General features: G+C 40.7%; 1 protein-coding gene across 1 annotated transcript in view; it reads left to right on the top strand.

The window, feature by feature from the left end:
* Window positions 1–24,397, top strand: part of IMMP2L (inner mitochondrial membrane peptidase subunit 2) — a 1,988,725-nt gene that overhangs the window by 1,224,239 nt on the left and 740,089 nt on the right. Inside the window, exon 4 of the mRNA XM_069764790.1 lies at window positions 2,789–2,854. Within this exon, the coding sequence (XP_069620891.1) occupies window positions 2,789–2,854 (66 nt within the window). The remainder of the gene's footprint in view (window positions 1–2,788; window positions 2,855–24,397) is intronic.

The raw sequence follows: 24,397 nt of genomic DNA, 5'->3' as shown, positions 1-24,397 counted from the left end.
CAGTATGTCTTTGGAATGTGGGAGGAAACCGGAGTACCCAGAGGAAACCCACGCAAACACGGAGAGAACATACAAACTCTTTGCAGATGTTGTCCTTGGTGGGATTTGAACCCAGGACTCCAGCGCTGCAAGGCTGCTGTGCTAACCACTGTGCCACTTTTTGCAATAAAAAGCATCTTTTAGCATGTGACAGCTGCCAAACAAAAACCCGCTATAAAAAACATGCTATAAATAGTAAATCAAACCCCCTTTACAACCCCCTTAGTTAGGGAAAAATAATAAAAGAAAACAATGTATTTATTCCCATTTTCCCATTAAGATTAGGGCTAAAGTTAGGGTTGGGGCTAGAGATGGTCTTAGGGTTTGGATTACATTTACAGTTGGGATTAGGGTTGTGATTATGGTTAGGTGTGTGTCAGAGATAGGGGTGTGGTTAGAATTAGGGGTGTGGTGAGGGTTGGGATTAGGGTTAGGGGCATGTTCGGGTCAGCGGTGTGGTTAGGGTTATGGTTAGGGTTGGGATTAGGGTTAGGGGTGTGTTTCCACTGTTTAGGCACAACAGGGTCTCTCCAAACGCGACATGGCATCCCATCTCAATTCCAGCCAATTCTGCATTGAATAAAGTAAAACGGTGCTACTTCCCTTCCAAGCTCTGCTATGCGCCCAAACAGTGATTTACCCCAACATATGCACTATCATCGTACTCAGGACAAAGCGGACAACAAATTTTGTGGTCCAATTTCTCCTGTTACCCTTAGGAAAATACAAAACTTGGGGTTAAAAATCACTTTTGTGAAAAAAAAGGATTTTTTATTTTCACAGCTCTGCGTTATATACTTTAGTGAAACACTTGGGGTTTCAAAGTTCTCACAACACATCTAGATGAATTTCTTGGGGGTCTAGTTTCCAATATGGGTGATTTTTTGGGGGGGTTCCACTGGTTAGGTACATCAGGGGCTCTGCAAATGCGACGTGATGCTCGTAGACCATTCCATCTAAGTCTGCGTTCCAAAATGGTGCTCCTTCCCTTCCAAGCTCTGCCATGCTCCCCAAACAGTGGTTCCTCTCACATATGGGGTATCAGCATACTCAGGACAAATGGCACAACAACTTTTAGGGTCCAATTTCTCCTGCTACCCTTGGGAAAGTAAAAAATTGGGGGTGAAAGATCATTTTTCTGAAAAAAAATATGATTTTTTATTTTTATAGCTCTACATTATAAACTTCTGTGAAGCACTTGGGGGTTCAAAGTGCTCACCACACATCTAGATAAGTTCCTTAGGGGGTCTACTTTCCAAAATGGTGTCACTTGTGGAGAGTTTCCCATGTTTAGGCACATCTGGGGCTCTCCAAAAGCGACATGGCCTCCTATCTTAAATCCAGAAAATGTTTCATGAAAAGTCAAATGGCGCTCCTTCCTTTCCGAGCTCTGCCATGCGCCCATACAGTGGTTTACCCCCACATATGGGGTAGTGGCGTACTCAGGATAAATTGTGCAACGACTTTTGGGTTCAATTTCTCCTGTTACCCTTGGTAAAATAAAACAAATTGGATCTGAATTAATTTTTTTGTGAAAAAAAGTTAAATGTTCATTTTTTTATTAAACTTTCCAAAAATTCATGTGAAGCACCTGAAGGGTTAATAAACTTCTTGAATGTGGTTTTGAGCACCATGAGGGGTGCAGTTTTTAGAGTGATGTCACTTTTGGGGATATTCTATCATATAGACCCCTCAAAATGACTTCAAATGGGATGTGGTCCCTAAAAAAAGAATGGTGTTGTAAAAATTAGAAATTGCTGGTCAAATTTTAACCCTTATCCCGTAACTTCCTAACAAAAAAAATTGTTTCATAATTGTGCTGATGTAAAGTAAACATGTGGGAAATTTTACTTATTAAGTATTTTGTGTGACATATCTCTGTGATTTAAGGGCATGAAAAGTTGGAAAATGGCGAAAAGTTGGAAAATGGCAAAATGTTCAAAATTTTTGCCAAATTTCAATTTTTTTCACAAATAAACGCAAGTTATATCAAAGAAATGTTACCACTAACATGAAGTAAAATATGTCACAAGAAAACATTGTCAGAATCACTGGGATCAATGGAAGCGTTCCAGAGTTATTACCTCTATAAAAGGACAGTGGTCAGAACTGTAAAAATTGGCCCGGTCATTTACATGCAAACCACCCTTTCTGGTTAAGGGTTTAAACAAACTGTAACAGGGGATCAAGGTTCTCCAAAAACATCAAAATTTTCTTTTGTTTGTTTTTTAATGGTGCAGCACATATATTAAATGTTTTCATATATGGTGTTATTATAATCCTGTCGTCAAACTATGAACTTTACATTTGCTTCTTAACTTTCGAGTATGCTGTTAGCAAATCAATGTTCTATTTTCAGATGCATATTTCTTAGAAATATTTATTACATGCAGGGTGGCATGAATGGCAATAATTAGATGGATGTCAATAATTTATACATCAGTATGTCAGTACAGAATACTAAATGTGTTTTTACTTTATAAAATGCTCTTCTTGAGGGTGTCCTAATATTATTATGCTATGTGGTCAGGTACGGCACATCACATGTGTGTAATAATTTGGGTAAGTAAGGCATACATTTCTCTTCATTATAATCTGGCATCATGTCAAACAAGCATAAACTGGATTGATACAATACAAGAGTGGAAAACCTATTTCTGTATTGTCTGCCTTATTGAGCACTTCTTCATTTATTTCCCAATGCTTCATTAATCATTGATTACATGATCATATTCCTTTTCTTCTGCAGGTCTCCAAAGAACCCAGAACAGAAGATTATTAAACGAGTGATTGGTTTGGAAGGAGACATTGTAAAGTAAGTTTGAAGGCAAACCTAGATGTAGCTTTTCTTTATACTTGCATGCAACAAATATACTGTGCGGTGATAAAGTAGGCGCTTCCGAAAGGGCAAAAGTACATGAGAACGCAATATGTCTGCCGATGATCAAAGACAACTGGAACTTCCAATTATGGGATGCATACTGAATGCACAGTACATTGCATTATTCCATACACTTTACTGATCTTATGCTTGTGTCACCTTTAAAATGCAGATGACTCACACAAAATGCATAGCTAGAAAAACATTATTAGTATTTTATACTAGTGCTGACACATTATGCACAACTATGCAGACAATCATATTTTTCACAATTTCCTATGCCCCAGTTGAGTCTACAGCCTATATTGTTGATGTTGTAGCCGAGGTCATAGCTAAATCTGAATATCTTTCAAATATACTGTAAATTTTAAAGACTTGGAAAGAAACTAAAATAAGTGGAGAAAATACTTGTGATGGTTAATAAGCCTATAACTTATTCCAAGTCAGTTGTACTGCAAATTAAGTCTTACCCTATGCAAATCCTTTTCCACCCTAATCTGTGGTCCATAGATGTCCAAAAATTTTTTTCGAAACCCTTGAGTCATTTATACAAATTAGACTGGAGGTCAATTTCCAATGTGCATGGCGGCCTCCTAATAGATGATGTTCAAGCTGAGGAGGATCAGCCAGTTTGAATTCAACCACTTGATTTTTTTCATTGTCCCGCTAGATAACCTGCCTAGCAAATGTGTCTGGCAGTGACTTTCTCTTCTCTCCTCACCATGAATGGTTGGCCAAAGTAAATCTTTATGTGTATGTGGAATTCAAGACAATTAAATTTGGCCATCAGCTATTTAAGGTATAGGAAATAGCCTATTAGAGCTTTTTCTGTTAAATAAGTCAGATTTCCATGCTTCTCTCATTTATTAGTGAGAGGAAGCAGATTAGGGGAATTGACCATTTGTTGATGAATCCTCTCATACATTATAGTTGAACATTGTGGGCCATCTTTATAATGTACTTATTAACCCCTTTCTGACCTCGAACGGGATAGTACGTCCGAGGTCAGATCCCCTGCTTTGATGCAGGGCTCCGCGGTGAGCCTGCATCAAAGCTGGGACATGTCAGCTGTTTTGAACAGCTGACACGTGCCTGTAATAGGCGTGGGCAGAATCGCGATCTGCCCGCACCTATTAACTAGTTAAATGCCGCTGTCAAACGCAGACAGCGGCATTTAACTACCACTTCCGGCCGGGCGGCCGGAAATGATCGCATCGCCGACCCCCGTCACATGATCGGAGGCCGGCGATGCTTCAGAAGAGTAACCATAGAGGTCCTTGAGACCTCTATGGTTACTGATCCCTGGCAGCTGTGAGCGCCACCTTGTGGTCGGCGCTCACAGCACACCTGATTTTCAGCTACATAGCAACGATCAGCAGATCGCTGCTATGTAGCAGAGCCGATCGTGCTATGCCAGCTTCTAGCCTCCCATGGAGGCTATTGAAGCATGGCAAAAGTAAAAAAAAAAAAAAGTTAAAAAAAATGTGAAAAAAAAAATATAAAAGTTAAAATCACCCCCCTTTCAATCAAAATAAATGAATTAAAAAAAAATCAAATCTACACATATTTGATATCGCCGTGCTCAGAATCGCCTGATCTATCAAATAAAAAAAGCATTAACCTGATCACTAAACGGCGTAGCAAGAAAAAATGCGAAACGCCAGAATTACGTTTTTTTGGTCGCCACGACATTGCATTAAAATGCAATGACGGGCGATCAAAAGAACGTATCTGCACCAAAATGCTATCATTAAAAACGTCATCTCGGCACGCAAACAATAAGCCCTCAATCGACCCCAGATCATGAAAAATGGAGACGCTACAAGTATCGGAAAATGGCGCAATTTTTTTTTTTTTTTTAGCAAAGTTTAGAATTTTTTTTCACCACTTAGGTAAAAAATAACCTAGTCATGTTAGGTGTCTATGAACTTGTACTGACCTGGAGAATCATAATGGCAGGTCAGTTTTAGCATTTAGTGAACCTAGCAAAAAAGCCAAACATAAAACCGGTGTGGGATTGCACTTTTTTTGCAATTTCACCGCACTTGGAATTTTTTTCCCATTTTCTAGTACATGACATGCTAAAACCAATGATGTCGTTCAAAAGTACTACTCGTCCCGCAAAAAATAAGCCCTCACATGGCCAAATTGACAGAAAAATAAAAAAGTTATGGCTCTGGGAAGGAGGGGAGTGAAAAACGAACACGGAAAAATGAAAAATCCCAAGGTCATGAAGGGGTTAAAGTTCTCCTATAGCAAAAAGTAGAACCCCTTATCCAAAGAGGAGAACGCTTTTAAGTTCTGATTCCAGGCGTATGACTGTATGTTTTTATAGAAAATCATACAACTTTAAAATCATTACTGCATCATATATCTTCAATGGCAGAACAATCCCCGCTCCTCCCCGCTCCCTGGGGACTATAAACTCCTCATGATTTGGAAAAACAGCATGCCTGTGCCACTGGGCTTAACTGTGCACTCTTCCATGCTGCAAACACAGGCATATTTGCCTTGCATCATTAAAGGAGCTCCAGGACACTGAAGATGGATTGATCAAGTGATTTGGCAATCTCAGACCAGCACTTGTATTCTCTATATCAAGGATCTTGCAAACCCTGTGCTTCTTTTTCTAGGAGATTGGCCACTGCTGATAGATTACAGAGGTGGCCAGTCATTTATACGATAAGTAAACAATAAAATTAAAGGGAACCTGGCAGCAGGATTTACCATTCTACTATATAATTGTCTAAGGGTCGCTTCCGTCTGTTTGTCTGTCTGTCTGTCACGGAAATCCCGCATCGCTGATTGGTCGCGGCCTGAGGCCATGACCAATCAGCGAAGGGGAACAGTCCGGCCGCGAATGGGCCCCTCTCTCTTCCCCTGCAGTCAGTGCCCCCTCCATACTTCCCCTAGTCAGCGCCCACATAGCGTTAACCAAACTGCCTTACACGCTGCCATTAACCCTCTGAGTGACCAACTTTTTACTATTGATGCTGCTTATGCAGCATCAATAGTAAAAACATATAATGTTAAAAAAATAAAAAAATGATATACTCACCCTCCGACGGCCCCCAGATCCAGCTCAGGCCTTTCCCACTCCTCACGCGCTGCTCTGGTCCCCAGAATGCATTGCCGCAATGACCGGAGATGACGTAGCGGTCTCGCAAGACCGCTACATCATCACATGTTATTGCCGCTTGGGACCGGAGCGGCGCGCGAGGAGTGGGAAAGGCCTGGTCTGGATCCGGGGGCCGTTGGAGGGTGAGTATATAACTATTTTTTATTTTAATTCTTTTTGTTAACAGGGATATGGTGCCCACATTGCTATATACTGCGTGGGCTGTGTTATATACTGCATGGGCTGTGTTATATACTATGTGGGCTGTGTTAAATACTACATCGGCTGTGCAATATAATACGTGGCTGTGCTATATACCTCGTGGGCTGTGTAATATACTATGTGGCTGTGTAATATACTGCGTGGGCTCTGCTATATACTGCATGGGCTGTGTTATATACTGGGTCGGCTCTGCAATATACTGCATCGGCTGCGCAATATACTACGTGGCTGTGCTATATACTACGTGGGCTGTGCTATATACTAGGTGAACTGTGCAATATACTACGTGGCTATGCAATATACTATGTGGCTGTGCAATATAATTTGTGGCTGTGAAATATACTACTTGGCTGTGTTATATACTATGTCGCTGTGCTATATACTACGTCGGCTGTGCAATATGCTATGTGGGCTGTGTAATATATTATGTGGCTGTAATATACTGCGTGGGCTGTACTATATACTACGTGGCTGTGCTATATACTACGTGGGCTGTGTAATATGCTATGTGGCTCTGTTATATACTACGTGGACTGTGCTATATACTACGTGGACTGTGCAATATACTACGTGGCTGTGCAATATACTACGTGGCTGTGCTATATACTACTTGGTTGTGCTATATACTATGTGGGACTACGTGGCTGTGTTAAATACTGCATGGGCTGTGTTATAGAATATGTCACTGTGCTATATTCTACGTGGGCTGTGTTTTATACTATGTGGATGTGTAATATACTGCGTGGGCTGTGCAATATACTACGTGGCTGTTCTATATACTATGTGGCTGTGCAATATACTATGTGGCTGTGCAATATACTACGTGGTTGTGCTATATACTACGTGGGCTGTGCAATATACTACATGGCTATGCAATATACTGTTTCGGCTGTGCAATATACTAGGTGGGCTCTGCAATATACTACGTGGCTGTACAATATATTATGTGGCTGTGCAATATACTATGTGGCTGTGCAATATACTATGTGGGCTGTGCAATTTTTCTACGTGGGCTGTGTTATATACTACGTGGCTGTGTTATACACTACGTGGGCTGTGTTATACACTACGTGAGCTGTGTAATATACTGCGTGGGCTGTGCAGTATACTGTGTGGGCTGTGCAATATACTACGTGGGCTGTACTACATACTACGTGGCTGTGCAGTATACTACGTGAGTTGTTATATACTACGTGGCTGTGTTGTACACTATGTGGGCTGTGTTATATACTGCATGGGCTGTATTATATACTACGTGGGCTGTGTTATATACTGCATCGGCTGTGCAATATAATACATGGCTGTGCTATATACTACGTGGGCTGTGTAATATGCTACGTGGCTGTGTAATATACTACGTGGGCTGTGCTGTATACTGCATCGGCTCTGCAATACACTGCATCGGCTGTGTAATATACTACGTGGCTGTGTTATACTACGTGGGCTGTGTTATATACTATTTGGACTGTGTAATATAATACGTGGTTGTGCATTATACTACATGGCTGTGCAATATACTTTGTGGCTGTGAAATATACCACTTGGCTGTGTTGTATACTACGTCGCTGTGCTATATACTATGTCAGCTGTGCAATATACTACGTGGGCTGTGTAATATATTACGTGCCTGTAATATACTGTGAGGGCTGTACTATATACTGTGTTGGCTGTATTATATACTGTGTCGGCTGTGCAATATACAACGTGGCTTTGTTATATACTACATGGCTGTGCTCTTTACTACTTGGCTGTGCTATATACTATGTGGGACTACGTGGCTGTGTTATATACTGCATGGGCTGTGTTTTATATTACGTGGCTGTGTAATATACTGCATGGGCTGCACAATATACTGCGTGGCTGTGCTATATACTACGTGGCTGTGCAATATACTACGTCGCTGTGCTATATTCTATGTGGGCGGTGTTATATAATATGTGGCTGTGCAATATACTATGTTGGCTGTGCAATATACTATGTGGCTGTGCAATATACTACATGGCTGTGCAATATACTACATGGCTGTGCTACATACTACGTGGGTGTGAAATATACTACATGGGCTGAGTTATATACTACATTGCTGTGTTATACACTACATGGGCTGTGTTATACACTACATGGGCTGTGTAATATACTGCGCGGGCTGTGCAATATACTACATGGCTGTGCTATATACTGTGAAGCTGTGCTATATACTGTGTAGCTGTGCTATATGCTACGTGGGCTGTGCAATATGCTACGTGGCTGTGCAGAATACTACGTGGCTGTGCAATATACTACATGGGCTGTGCAATATACTACGTGGGCTGTGCTACATACTATGTGGCTGTGCAATATACTACGTGGGCTGTGTTATATACTATGTGGCTGTGCTATATACTGTACTATGTGGCTGTGCTATATACTATGTGAGTTGTGCAATATACTACGTGGCTGTGCAATATACTACATGGGCTGTGTTATATAATATGTGGGTTGTGTTATACACTACATGGGCTGTGTTATATACTACTTGAGCTGTGTTATATACTACGTGGCTGTGTTATATGCTATGTGGGCTGCTATATACTACTTGGCTGTGCTATATACTACGCTGCTGTGCCATATACTACGTGGCCGGCCACGATCAATCAGCAACAGGTGCTCTCCGGCCAAGAATTGGTGCGGGATTTGAACCACGCTTTGCTAATTGGTCGCGCCCAGCCAGCCAAATTCTGTGTATTCATTGTATTATTCTAATATCTTCATAAATAAACTACATACATATTCTAGAATACCCGATGCGTTAGAATCGGGCCACCATCTGGTATACAATAATTACAACATTGCATTTGTCACTAAATGCTGATTTTATAGCCATCCCAATGTAAAATCAGTGTTTTAATATTGTGTTGCTGCATATTCTTAGTAGCCTAACTAGTCAAAAGGTCGAGTGTGGCATTCTCATATGGTGTCTGGCTGAGGGTTGTACTCCTGACAGGGTATGATGTATATTACGGTGGCCAAGCTTTCTGTCAGGAGAAGAGTCTTTCCTTCTCAAATTACACACACACAGGAAACTCCACAATACAATGTTCGCACAGTAATTATCTCTAGGCAGAAGATGATGATGGTGGTAGTAGTTGGTGCATTTGAGCCCCAGTCATGAAGCAGCCATAAGAATTTAAAACGGAAGTCTTTTTTCTGAAGGTAATGGGTCAAATTATTATTTTCAAACAGCAGGAAACTGAGGTACAGGATTACACTCACAGTTGATAATGGCTGTGTACCTGAAGACAGGCAGATCTTAGTAACCTCTGGTTTTATTAAGTCTGAATATTTCTTCTTCAGCACTGTGCTCTGTTTCTGCCCTGAGGTAATTCTTCCTCCTAGAGATGCAATGGCAGTCTTCCTCATATGGAGACTATTAACTCCCCTTATCGTGCCAGTCCCTTTTTCAAGCAAAGCAGGCAGGGAGAAATTGGGTAATTCCTTCACCTATAAAATGGCTTTGCCTTCTCAAGATGTCCAACCACCAACTGCCACTTCAAATTAAAACTAACTCAAAGGACTTGGCTCCTCCCCTCTTCTATGTGACTGTAGAGCTGCAGTCATTAGCTGACTGCCCTGAGGCATTTTTCCAGAACCTTTTGCATATTAAAACAGAACTGGGTCACCTGATCAAGCCTGTGGGGAGAAGATTAGCCCATATTGTGCTGCCTGACAGCAGCTCTCACAATGTATTTAAAATGCACAGTCCACATAACAAATTCACAGCATTTATATGAAAACAGACTATATATCCGGTATCCCATAGAAATGGCCACTTTGTGGGATACCACACGAGCACTTGGTATGGAGAAACCATGCTGAGCCAGGCAATATCACGCCCACAGAGGAGTGGTTATAGTCTCTGTAGTGCCCTCCACCTCCTCTCTGCTTCCTTGCACAAATGCCTGATGGCCGCTGTGACTTCTGATGTGTAGAATGTAAGCCCTCAAGGGCAGTGTCCTATTCCCTCTGTACCAGTCTGTCATTTTTAGTTTTGTTTACTGTAAGTGAAATTTGTATTTTGATGTAACCCCTTCTCATGTACAGCACCATGGAATTAATGGTGCTATATAAATAAATAATAATAATAATGTGTTCTGTGATCTGCCTTTGTGCCACTTTAACAACCTATGGGAGGCTTTTATTCATTTTTTGGGGCAGTATACAATATGTTAATCAGTAAACTAGCAATATATTTCAACCATCCAGATTTTGGATGTGTCCTACATCATTTTCCATTTATTTCTGAAAAGATTTTAAATGCCAATGTTTAATACTGAACATAAAAAAAGCTAGGGTATATCTGTATATACACACACAGTATATGCCAGCCTTTTAATATTCAGTATTGCACAAGGAGCTTTACTTAAGAGTAAAGGTATTGTCTCATCTTCTCAATGAGGACATTTCACCAAATTTTTCATGTTGAGCACAATGTAATAGAGGCTGCATAGCTGAAACGGTGGCTCAGTGGTTAGCACTGCAGCCCTGAACTGGAGTCCTGGGTTCAAATCCCACCAAAGACAACATATGCAAAGAGTTTGTGTGGTTTCCTCCGTGTACTCTGGTTTCCTCCCACATTCCAAAAGACATAATGATAGGGAATTATAGATTGTAAGCCCCATCGGGGACACCGATGATAAAGTATGCATTATCTAACACTCCCTTGGACTTAACTAAAGTTAACTCAATGGGTGCCAATTACTTTGACTGTTAATATCTGTACAATGGAGAGGTGACATTAAAAACACACAGATATTCTATTCCGCTCTACAGCCACTATTAGATTGTGTATCCAGATAAACATTAAAAACGTGGTGAAAGGTCCTCTAAAATTGCCCTGTGCTTGTAAAAACTAGCAACATTGCATTTACTTCCGCCCCCCCCACCATTAAAAATCTTCTCTCTTCAGGAGAACAGAGAGAGTTTTCATTTTATTGTTTACTGCCTATTGCCGAGGTTACCGGCCACTTAGTAAGTTATCTAGAATTCAGTACATACAGTTAGGGCCAGAAATATTTGGACAGTGACACAAGTTTTGTTATTTTAGCTGTTTACAAAAACATGTTCAGAAATACAATTATATATATAATATGGGCTGAAAGTGCACACTCCCAGCTGCAATATGATAGTTTCCACATCCAAATCGGAGAAAGGGTTTAGGAATCATAGCTCTGTAATGCATAGCGTCCTCTTTTTCAAGGGACCAAAAGTAATTGGGCAATGGACTCTAAGGGCTGCAATTAACTCTGAAGGCGTCTCCCTCGTTAACCTGTAATCAATGAAGTAGTTAAAAGGTCAGGGGTGGATTCCAGGTGTGTGGTTTTGCATTTGGAAGCTGTTGCTGTGAGCAGACAACATGCGGTCAAAGGAACTCTCAATTGAGGTGAAGCAGAACATCCTGAGGCTGAAAAAAAAGAAAAAATCCATCAGAGAGATAGCAGACATGCTTGGAGTAGCAAAATCAACAGTTGGGTACATTCTGAGAAAAAAGGAATTGACTGGTGAGCTTGGGAACTCAAAAAGGCCTGGGCGTCCACGGATGACAACAGTGGTGGATGATCGCCGCATACTTAATTTGGTGAAGAAGAACCCGTTCACAACATCAACTGAAGTCCAGAACACTCTTAGTGAAGTAGGTGTATCTGTCTCTAAGTCAACAGTAAAGAGAAGACTCCATGACAGTAAATACAAAGGGTTCACATCTAGATGCAAACCATTCATCAATACCAAAAATAGACAGGCTAGAGTTAAATTTGCAGAAAAACACCTCAAGAAGCCAGCTCAGTTCTGGAAAAGTATTCTATGGACAGATGAGACAAAGATCAACCTGTACCAGAATGATGGGAAGAAAAAAGTTTGGAGAAGAAAGGGAACGGCACATGATCCAAGGCACACCACATCCTCTGTAAAACATGGTGGAGGCAACGTGATGGCATGGGCATGCATGGCTTTCAATGGCACTGGGTCACTTGTGTTTATTGATGACATAAGAGCAGACAAGAGTAGCCGGATGAATTCTGAAGTGTACCGGGATATACTTTCAGCCCAGATTCAGCCAAATGCTGCAAAGTTGATTGGACGGCGCTTCATAGTACAGATGGACAATGACCCCAAACATACAGCCAAAGCTACCCAGGAGTTCATGAGTGCCAAAAAGTGGAACATTCTGCAATGGCCAAGTCAATCTCCAGATCTAAACCCAATTGAGCATGCATTTCACTTGCTCAAATCCAGACTTAAGACGGAAAGACCCACAAACAAGCAAGACCTGAAGGCTGCGGCTGTAAAGGCCTGGCAAAGCATTAAGAAGGAGGAAACCCAGCGTTTGGTGATGTCCATGGGTTCCAGACTTAAGGCAGTGATTGCCTCCAAAGGATTTGCAACAAAATATTGAAAATAAAAATATTTTGTTTGGGTTATGTTTATTTGTCCAATTACTTTTGACCTCCTAAAATGTGGAGTGTTTGTAAAGAAATGTGTACAATTCCTACATTTTCTATCAGATATTTTTGTTCAACCCTTCAAATTAAACGTTACAATCTGCACTTGAATTCTGTTGTAGAGGTTTCATTTCAAATCCAATGTGGTGGCATGCAGAGCCCAACTCGCGAAAATTGTGTCACTGTCCAAATATTTCTGGCCCTAACTGTATTTACATATAAATGACGCTGATGTTTTAGAGGGGGAAATGATGCATTTACATGAGGAAATATGAAAGAATTATTTTCAATTGTGCTTTGAAAATCAAATTCACTTCTTTACTAAGGGGAATATTCAATGCAAGGGATATTGTAACAGGTAACGCAGCTATACTGTAGGTTAGCATAATAAAATCTGTGTTAGTAAATGTAATGTAAGTATACAGTAGCTTTAGAATTTTAGACTGTTATGTCAAACACTAGTTATTTTGCATTAAAATAAACACATAACATCATTAAATAACTTTATTTCCTATGAAATTCGCTGTTGCAGTGATTGTCATGCTGAAGTTCAGCATTATAGAATCGAATCACAAAACAAGTGCACTTATCTATATTTCACATAATGTCACGTCACGCATCCTAACTTGTAATGTGTGCTAGGGTATGATTTGCACGTACAGGATAAATCCTTGGCATTGCACAACTGGGACCTTGATTAAAGACAGAATTGCTATCTTTGTTTAGTGGTTTTGGTACTATGTAAGATCCTGATGTGAACATTGCAGTCATCAAAAATCCATCTCAGATAATTTGAGATGACATAGTTACACAGTTACCGGAGATCTTTACCCACAGATTGATTTTAGAAAAAAAAAAAGAGGAAAAAAGCCAAAACTTATCATCTTATGACCTTGATAAAGATTTTTTCACAGGTCAAATTACTTCCTGAAAGTTGAGATGACATTTCCGTAGATATATTGTAAAGAATAATTATTATATGCTTAAATGAAAAAGTTAAAAATGCTTTTTAACAATGTATTTGGGGGAAATGCTTCAAGGGAAACTGATAGGTGATACATGGTGCCCAAACTGGGATGGTAGCTGTGGGCTATGTACTATTCTCCTGTTCCAGGGCATGTTACATGAAAGTGGGAGTGCTTGCTCAGTGGGTGGGCTTGTGTTGTAGGGGCGGTACGCCCATGCTGGCCGCATGTAACAGATGATGCTGGTTTTGCCAGTACTAAATGTTAACTAGTTCATGAAAGGAGACCACCATTTAAAATTAAACTTCTAATTACTGAAGAATAACTTGATATCAACTACGTTGAGGAAAATAAGTATTTGATACACTGCCAGATTTTGCACGTTTTCCCCTCTACGATACAAATTACAGATCTCTCCATTCTTTGTATTAGGGAACACCTGCAAACTTAGCATTAAATCAAGTACTTATTTCCCCACTGTATATACAGCAGATAGTAGGCATTTATCTTCAATGATGTTTCTTTAACCACAAGTGACATGAACACACACATCCCATTCCTCCCTGAAAATACTTTAACTTCCTCTACTCTTTACATAGCCCACATACTATCTTGGAAACTTTCATTCTCCTCTCTGGAGACCGCACGGTTCGAGGTGTAACTCTACTGCCCCTTTTCCTCTGTGGGAACCGCACCAATCGTGGTGTTACACTACAGCTGCTCACAGCTACTCTCAGTTTCCAGTTTACAATAGTCCTGTAATTTCTCTGCTGGAAAGGATGTGTCTCAATAGGGCGGCACTTGACTTTCTTTACTGTAGAAGCTTAGTAGCTACAATGATATACGTATTCTATTTCTTTTGCTTCCCTTCACTTTTGTCTTCTGATACTTCTCGCTTCTCTTCTCTGCTGTCTCTTCTCCTACATGCTCTTACTATCTGCCCTGGTAGTTCCTATATTGCCACAGGGACACCCGCTGCATGCAGCACTGCTCACTGTAGACTTGAGGTCTTTACTCTGCATACTCTGGGCTCTTTCAGACTAACTACCAGGAAGTCCTTTCTGATCCTGCTGAATAGCTCCCTCTCTGGGCTAAACCCTGGACTTCACTCTACCTTACCCCACTCATTGTCTGAGGCTGGGCAGACTATAACAAGGTTATTGACATCCTGTGGCCATTAAACTTAACATCACATAACATTACGTATCACACAGTGCACACTACACATTTCACTGTACAACATTACATGAAGGCTTCTCAAGGCTAGTGGGCAATGTGCCTGTTCCCCAACATTTGTCAGCCACTGGCTGTGCGTTCACAGTTACTGTATGTATATTTGTCTCTGAAGTGCCACAACATAAAACACACTTTTAATAGCTTTTGGGTACTGAGACACACTGTTTTCTAGTTGGACAGATGGGTACTCAGTGGCTTCTAATAGTACGCTGACAGTGACTGATATGGCTCTGCCCACACATGTATAACAATTGTGATGAAAAATTGGAAAGATAGTGAGCTCAATAGGGTCTTATCTGGGTTAGAAAAGAAAAATAAAGATAAATAATGTGCTAACCTTCAAAGGTTGTGAAAGGTACAACCCTTGTGAATGCTGAAGAGACTGGCTGTTTCAGATAATAATAATAATAATAATAATTTTTATTTATATAGCGCCGACATATTCCGCAACACTTTACAATTAAGTGGGGACATGTACAAACAATAAATTCAGTACAAGTTAAGACAATTTAAACAGTAACATTAGGGGTGAGGTCCCTGCTCGCAAGCTTACAATCTACAAGGAAATGGGGGGACACAATAGGTGAAAAGTGCTTGTTATTTCAGGTCTGGCAATTATAATAAATAGGGATTTTCATATAAAGCTGCATGATCCGGTCATCAGCCTGTGTGTTTAAGTGCAATAGTCAAGTATCAAGTGCAGTTATCATGTGCATGGAGGGTGTGGAGACAGATGAATAGTAGGGTGCAGATTCACATGCAGATAATATTTGGAAGGAGGGAACAGGACAAAGTTAATTTACTGAGTAGTTGATTTGGTAGGCTTGTTTGAAGAGATGGGTTTTTAAAGCACGCTTGAATAGGTCAGGGCTAGGTATCAGTCTGATCGTCTGAGGAAGTGCATTCCAGAGAGCTGGCGCAGCACGAGAGAAGTCTTGGAGACGGAGGAGCAAGGTTCGGATTACGGGGAATGTTAGTCTTAGGTCATATGTAGACCGGAGGGCACGTGTAGGGCAATAAATGGAGATGAGAGAGGAGATATAAGGCGGTGCAGAACTGTGGAGAGCTTTGTGGGTGAGAGAGATGAGTTTATACTGGACCCTGTAGCGAATGGGTAGCCAGTGTAATGACTGGCACAAGATGGAGGCATCGGTGAAGCGGTTGGACAGAAATATGACCCTGGCTGCCGCATTCAAGATGGATTGGAGAGGAGAAAGTTTGGAAAGAGGGAGACCGATCAGAAGAGAGTTGCAGTAGTCCAGCCAAGAATGAATAAGAGCAACAATAAGAGTCTTAGCAGTTTCAAAGGTGAGAAAAGGTTGGATTCTGGAGATGTTTTTAAGATGCAGGTGACAGGAGCGAGTGAGTAATTGGATATAGAGAGTAAAGGAAAGTTCGGTGTCGAATATGACCCCAAAACAGCGGGCATGCTGCTTGGGAGTTCGATGTTGGGTAGAGTGAGGTTAGTAGAAGGGAGAAACGCAAGTAGTTCAGGTTTGGAAAGATTTAGTTTCAGATAGAGGGAGGACATGATGTTAGAGACAGCAGACAGACAATCCTTGGTATTTTGAATTAGGGTAGGGGTGATGTCGAGGGAAGAAGTATATAATTGGGTGTCGTCAGCATAGAGATGGTACTTGAACCCAAATCTGCTGATTGTTTGTCCAATAGGGGCAGTGTATAGAGAGAAGAGGAGGGGGCCCAGGACTGAGCCCTGTGGAACCCCAATAGTAAGGGGACGAGGAGAGGAAGAGGAGCCGGCAAAAGATACAGTGAAGGAGCGGTCAAAGAGGTAGGAGGAGAACCAGGAGAGGGCTGTGCCCTTGAGGCCTATGGAGCGGAGCATGGTGTGAAGGAGCTGGTAATCCACAGTATCAAATGCAGCAGATAGATCCAGGAGAATCAGCAGAGAGCAATGACCTTTGGATTTAGCTGTTATTACTAGATCATTAGAGACTTTAGTGAGGGCAGTTTCAGTGGAGTGTAAAAAGCGGAAACCAGATTGTAAGGGGTCAAGAAGAGAGTTATCTGAGAGATAGCGGATTAGACAGGAGTGGACCAAGCGTTCCAGGAGTTTAGAGATGACGGAAAGGTTAGAGACAGGTCTGTAGTTAGCTGTTCAGTTCTGGTCCAGGGATGGCTTTTAAGTAAAGGGGTAATGATGGCATATTTAAATGAGGAGGGAAAGATGCCTGAGGAAAGAGAGAGGTTAAATATTTTAGTCAGGTGAGTGGTGACCACTGGTGAGAGAGACTACAGGAGAGGTGAAGGAATGGGGTCACTATTGCAGGTTGTAGGCCGGGCAGAAGCGAGGAGCTTGGAAACTTCTTCTTCTGAAACAGGTTCAAAGATGTCTAATGAGCTTGAGGTGCGGCAGGGAAGGGGATCCAGGCACTGAGGAGATTGGGCTGAGATATCCTGATGAATGTGGTTGATTTTTTCTAGGAAATAAGTGGCCAGATCCTCACCACTGAGATTGGAGTTGGGGGCCTGTACTTTAGGTTGCAGGAGGGAGTTTAAGGTTTCAAAAAGTCGTTTTAGGTTGTTGGAGAGTGAGGTGATGAAGGTGGTGAAGTAGGATTGTTTGGCCAGAGAAAGGGCAGAGTTATAGGTTTTGAGCATGAACTTATAGTGGATGAAGTCTTCTGCTAAGAGAGATTTTCTCCACTGCCGCGCTGCACACCTTGCGCAGCGCTGAAGAAAGCGTGTTCAACAAAAGGAGATTTCACGGGCATCCAGAGAAAGTGGAGATGAAATCACGCTGCCCGTAGTAAAAATGCAGTAGAAAAACTTTGAAAGTGTAAATGTGGTTTTTATTTATCAATGTGTTTTGAAGCACACCTGATTTTTCATAAAATATAAACCACAAAAGTCATTTTTTATTTATCAAAGCGTGCAAGTGTTCTTCGAAATGCGTTGATAAATAAAGACCTCATTTACACTTTCAAAGTTTTTCTACTGCATTTCTATTACTGGCAGCACAGTTTCATCTCCATTTTCTCGAGTTGCACATTTACACACGTATAGGCATAAGCTTGTCAATCATCATCAGCAGGCAGGAGACCAACCTGTCTGATACGTGCAGCTATTAATACTATGTTTTCATCTGAAATGCCGCAGTGTTTCAGAGTAAAACATATCTGGTTGTGATCATAGAGCCAGTTGTTGGTACATACTGCCCACAGTTTGGACAGCATGCATCACCTGTCCTGTTCAATGTATCAATGTATCATACTTCAAACAAAAAAAATTGGTTTGGTACCTTGTTAGCCAGTAGAAAAAAAGATATATAGTGCTTTCAGTGGGAGAAACAAAATAGGAATCTTGTGGGTGTGATACCTTTTAACAAAATATAGTGAATGATGTAACAAAACAAGTGTTGGAGACTGCTTATGTCTCTTTGTCTGGCTGATAAAAGAAGATATTTGAGAAAACCCAATTATATACTGTAAAGAGCACAGGCAGGTGTGATACATGGTCATTTAAATAAACAAACACAGAGCTTAAATAGGGAATCCTTAATTAAGTAAGATTAGATAAGTGGTGTGAAAGTTCTATGGTCACCATATGCATGTGAGATCAAAGGGCTGGTGGTGCCTTCATTGTTTTTGGAGGATATTGCTCAGATTTGGTAGTGGGCCATAAATCCTCCTGACAAATTGAGTCCTGTGTGAACAGTACAGTATAAAAGATGGTAATGAATTTGTATTCCCAAGCCCTGTAATGTTTCTGTGATTTGAAATTTCCTTTCAAAATTGCAACTTTTATATTGTCTATGTTGTGTCCTGGGCAACAGAAATGTTTTGTCACAGGTAAATGTTTTGTTTTTTTTTGCCTGTAATTGTATGACTAAGGGTACCGTCACACAGTGGCATTTTGATCGCTACAACGGCACGATTTGTGACGTTCCAGCGATATATCCGTGACGTTCCAGCGATCTCGCTGTGTCTGACACGCTCCTGCGATCAGGGACCCCACTGAGAATCGTACGTCGTAGCAGATCGTTTGAAACTTTCTTTCGTCGTCTAGTGTCCCGCTGTGGCGGCATGATCGCATGGTGTAACAAAGGTGTGCACGATATTGTATACGATGTGCGCATAGTAACCAACGGCTTCTACATCGCAAACACGTCATGAAATTATCGCTCCAGCGTCGTACATTGCAAAGTGTGACAGCAGTCTACGACGCTGGAGCGATATTGTTACGATGCTGTAGCGTCACGGATCCTGCCGTCGTAGCGATCAAAATGCCACTGTGTGACGGTACCCTTACTCTCAGTCTCTGTCCTGTTTCTCCAACATAGAGGCCCCCACAGGGCATTTATTGCATAGAATTAAATACACCACATTGGAAGAATGTCCCGGGGATCTTATAGTCCTGCTGTGTGTTGGGAATTTGGATCTTGTTGTTGTTCTCTATATGAATGCAGGTTTTGCATCTCCTCCCATTGCAAGGATATGTCCCTCTTGGGGAATCTGAGGGCATTGAACTTTGGATCATGATGTTTCTTAAATTAGGAGGTTGCCTGTAACATAGCAAGGGGGGTCTTTAAATAACATTTTTAACCAGTCATCCTTGTGTAGGATATGGTGAAGTTTCTTAGCCATTTTTCTCAGTATTTCAAGCTGTGGGTTGTAGGTCACTACCAGAGGTAAATGATGATTTTCCTCTTTTTTTCTGTATTGAAGTATGTGACTTCTAGGGATCCTAGTGGCCCTAATGATCTGATCATCAATGGAGGTGGGATGTAACCTTGATTTAAAAATGACATTGTAAGCTGGGTTAGGTGTTCATCCCTGTCCTTAGAACTGTAATAGATATGGTTATATCTGAGGGCCTGGCTGTAGACAATGGACATTTAATGTGTTTAGGATGGAAGCTATCCCATCTGAGGTATGTGGGAGGGTCAATTGGTTTTCGATACACTGATGGAACGAACCATTTGGGACTATTATGGTGGTGTCTAGAAAGTTGATTTTTATTTTTGAGTGGTCGAATGTTTATGGAAGGATGGTAGGTACATCGATGACATCATAATAATCCGGACCGAGTCCGAACAAGAACTTCTAAATTTCCATGACAAATTCAGCAAATTTCATCCTACCATAAACTTGACATTGGACCACTCAAAAACAAGCTCTGAGCTAAAAAAAAGCTGAGCTCTGCCATGCACCCAAGCAGTGATTATCCCCACATCTGGGGTATCAGCATACTTATGACAAATTGTACAATAACTTTTGTGGTCCAATTTCTTCTGCTACCCTTGGAAAAATAGAAAATTGGGGCCGAAAAATCATTTTTGTGAAAAAATGATTTTTTATTTTTACACTTCTACGTTAAAAACTTCTGTGAAGCACTTGGGGGATCATAGTGCTCACCACACATCTAGATAAGTTCCTTAGGGTGTCTAGTTTCCAAAATGGTGTCATTGTCCGGGGATTCCACTGTTTAGGCACATAAAGGGATCTCCAAATGCGACATGGCGTCCGATCTTAATTTCAGACAATTTTTCGTTAAAAAAGTAAAACTGCGCTCCTTCCCTTCTGAGCTCTGCTATGCGCCCAAACAGTGGTTTACCCCCATATCTGGGGTATCAGCATACTCAGGATAAATTGCACAACAACTTTTGGGGTCCAATTTCTCCTGTTACCTGGGGGAAAATAAAAATTTGGGGGTGAAAAGATCATTTTTGTGAAAAAAAATGATTTTATATTTTTATGGCTCAATGTTATAAAATTTTGTGAAGCACTTGGGGGTTCAAAGTGCTCACCACACAACTATATAAGTTCCATAGGGGGTCTAGTTTCCAAAATGGTTTCACTTGTGGGTAGTTTCCACTGTTTGGGCACATTAGGGGCTCTCCAAATGCGACATGGCGTCCTATCTTAATTCCAGCCAATTTTGCATAGAAAAGTCAAAAGGCGCTCCTTCCTTTCTGAGCTCTGCCATGCACCCAAACAGTAGTTTACCTGCACATATTGAGTATCCGCATACTCAGGACAAATTGCACAACAACTTTTGTGGTCCAATATATAAAAATAAAAAAAATTTTGGTCTGAGTTAAATTGTTTGTTAAAAAAGCTAAATGTAAATTTTTTTAAACATTCCAAAAATTCCTGTGAAACACCTAAAGAGTTAATAAACATCTTGAATGTGGTTTGGAACACCTTGAGGGGTGTAGTTTTTAGAATGGTGTCACACTTGGTTATTTTCTATCATATAGACCCCTCAAAATGACTTCAAATGAGATGTGGTCCCTAAAAAAATGGTGTTGCAAAAATGAGAAACTGCTGGTCAACTTTTAACCCTTATAACTCCCTAACAAAAAAAAATTTGGTTCCAAAATAGTGCTGATGTAAAGTAGGCATGTGGGAAATGTTACTTTTTAAGTATTTTGTGTGACATATCTCTGATTTAATTGTATAAAAATTCAAAGTTGGAAAATTGCAAAATTTTCTAAATTTTTGCCAAATTTCCATTTTTTTCACAGATAAACGCAGGTAATATCAAAGAAATTTTACCACTATCATGAAGTACAGTTTGTCATGAGAAAACTGTCAGAATCAAAGGGATTCGTTGAAGCGTTCCAGAGTTATAACCTCATAAAGGGACAATGGTCAGAATTGTAAAAATTGGCCTAGTCATTAATGTGCAAACCACCCTTGGGGGTAAAAGGGTTAAGGGCCTGAAAATGCAAAGTTGTAAGATTGCAAAATTTTCACAATTTTTGCCAAATTTCCATTTCTTTCACAAATAATCGCAAGTCTTATTAAAGAACTTTACTATTATGAAGTACAATATGTCACAAAAAAACAGAGTCAGAATCACCAGGATCCATTGAAGCGTTCCAGAGTTATTACTTCTTAAAGGGACAGTGGTCAGAATTGTAAAAATTGTCCATGTCATTAACATGCAAACCACCCTTGGGGTAAAGAGGTGAATTCAAATAAATTGGGCATACAGTCATGGCCAAAAGTATTGACACCCCTGCAATTCAATACTCAGTTTCTTCCTGAAAATGATTGCAATCACAAATTCTTTGGTATTATTATCTTCAATTAATTTGTCTTAAATGAAAAAACACAAAAGAGAATGAAGCAAAAAGCAAAACATTGATCATTTCACACAAAACTCCAAAATGGGCCAGACAAAAGTATTGGCACCCTCAGCCTAATTCTTGGTTGCACAACCTTTAGCCAAAATAACTGCGACCAACCGCTTCTGGTAACCATTAATGAGTTTCTTACAATGCTCTGCTGGAATTTTAGACCATTCTTCTTTGGCAAACTGCTCCAGGTCCCTGATATTTGAAGGGTGCCTTCTCCAAACTGCCATTTTTAGATCTCTCCACAGGTGTTCTATGGGATTCAGGTCTGGACTCATTGCTGGCCACCTTAGAAGTCTCCACAGTGCTTTCTCTCAAACCATTTTCTAGTGCTTTTTGAAGTGTGTTTTGGGTCATTGTCCTGCTGGAAGACCCATGACCTCTGAGGGACACCCAGCTTTCTCACACTGGGCCCTACATTATGCTGCAAAATTTGTTGGTAGTCTTCAGACTTCATAAAGCCATGCACACGGTCAAGCAGTCCAGTGCCAGAGGCAGCAAAGCAACCCCAAAACATCAGGGAACCTCCACCATGTTTGATTGTAGAGACCGTGTTCTTTTCTTTGAATGCCTCTTTTTTTCTCCTGACCAGAAAACATTCTTCCAAAACGTTTTAGGCTTTTTCAGGTAAGTTTTGGCAAACTCCAGCCTGGCTTTTTTATGTCTCGGGGTAAGAAGTGGGGTCTTCCTGAGTCTCCTACCGTACAGTCCCTTTTCATTCAGATGCCGACAGATAATACGGGTTGACACTGTTGTACTCTCGGACTGCAGGGCAGCTTGAACTTGTTTGCCTGTTAGTCGAGGTTCTTTATCCAACATCCGCACAATCTTGCGTTGAAATCTCTTGTCAATTTTTCTTTTCTGTCCACATCTAGGGAGGTTAGCCACAGTGCCATGGGCTTTAAACTTCTTGATGACACTCCGCACGGTAGACACAGGAACATTCAGGTCTTTAGAGATGGACTTGTAGCCTTGAGATTGCTCATGCTTCCTCACAATTTGGTTTGTCAAGTCCTCAGACAGTTCTTTGGTCTTCTTTCTTTTCTCCATGCTCAATGTGGTACACACAAGGACACAGGACAGAGGTTGAGTCAACTGCAAGTGTGATTTAGTTATTGCCAACACCTGTTAGGTGCCAAAGGTAAGTTACAGGTGTTGTTCATTAGAAATTAGAGAAGCATCACATGATTTTTCGAACAGTGCCAATACTTTTGTCCACCCCCTTTTTTATGTTTGGTGTGGAATTATATCCAATTTGGCTTTAGGACAATTCTTTTTGTGCTTTTTTCATTTAAGACAAATTAAATGAAGATAATTATACCAAATAATTTGTGTTTGCAATCATTTTCAGGAAGAAAATGAGTATTATCTAACAGAATTGCAGGGGTGTCAATACTTTTGGCCATGACTGTATATAACAACAGAGCATGCTCAATTGGCTGCTTTTGTATTACACATTCTTAACAGAAAAAGACTGTCAGGCTATGTGCACACATTCAGGAATTCATGCAGAAAATTCCTGTGGAAATCCGGACATTTCTGCCAGATTTCCGCAAGAAATCCGCATGCGTTTTTTTGCGCGTTTTTGTGCGTTTTTGTGCGTTTTTTGCACGTTTTTTGCACGTTTTTTTCCGGACATTTCCCAATGCATTAGACAGTGGGAAGTCCGTGAAAAAAACGCAAAATTAATGAACATGTTCATTATTTTTCTGCAATGCGTTTTCAGTGTGGAAAAACGCACATCATGTTCACAAAAATTGCGGATTCCATTATAAATGATGGAATGCTTAATGTATGCAGATTATTTGCGGTTTTATAGCGTTTTTATAGTGCAAAAACGCTAAAAAACCGCAAATAATCTGCAACGTGTGCACATAGCCTCAATGTGCTGAAACAATGAGGGATGAGATCCCTTTTGTTCTTTAGATAAGAGGAGGGTCCACCACTGGAGGAAACGCACACAATCTCAGGGAGAACATACAAGCTCTTTGCAGATGTTGTCCTTGGTGGGTCTGAATCCAGGACCCCATGGGCTCTTGACTACAGTACCGCCACTGTGACATCTGTGTAAGTGTGACATATCTGGAATTGTAGTTCATTCATTGAGTTGTGCATCCATTGATCCACTCTACTTTCCCCTGGGAAAGCTGTGCTAACAGGAATGCGTGTGGGACCACTGTGTAGTCCTGCAATATTTTTCTCCATATAAGTTATGGTAAGCTAATAATGTGGTTCATAAACAATTTTTCTTACCTATTATTACTTGGGCTCATGTAATTAGTTCATGGAAGTCACATTTTTACTCTATTATAGGGTTTTACTATTTTTCTTTGGACACCAAATAACTTCTTGTTA

The sequence above is a fragment of the Ranitomeya imitator genome, chromosome 4 (genome assembly GCF_032444005.1).
Source record: "Ranitomeya imitator isolate aRanImi1 chromosome 4, aRanImi1.pri, whole genome shotgun sequence".
NCBI classification, from domain to species: domain Eukaryota; kingdom Metazoa; phylum Chordata; class Amphibia; order Anura; family Dendrobatidae; genus Ranitomeya; species Ranitomeya imitator.
Note: the sequence above shows the minus strand (reverse complement) of the source record. Positions and strands in the feature narration are given on the sequence as shown.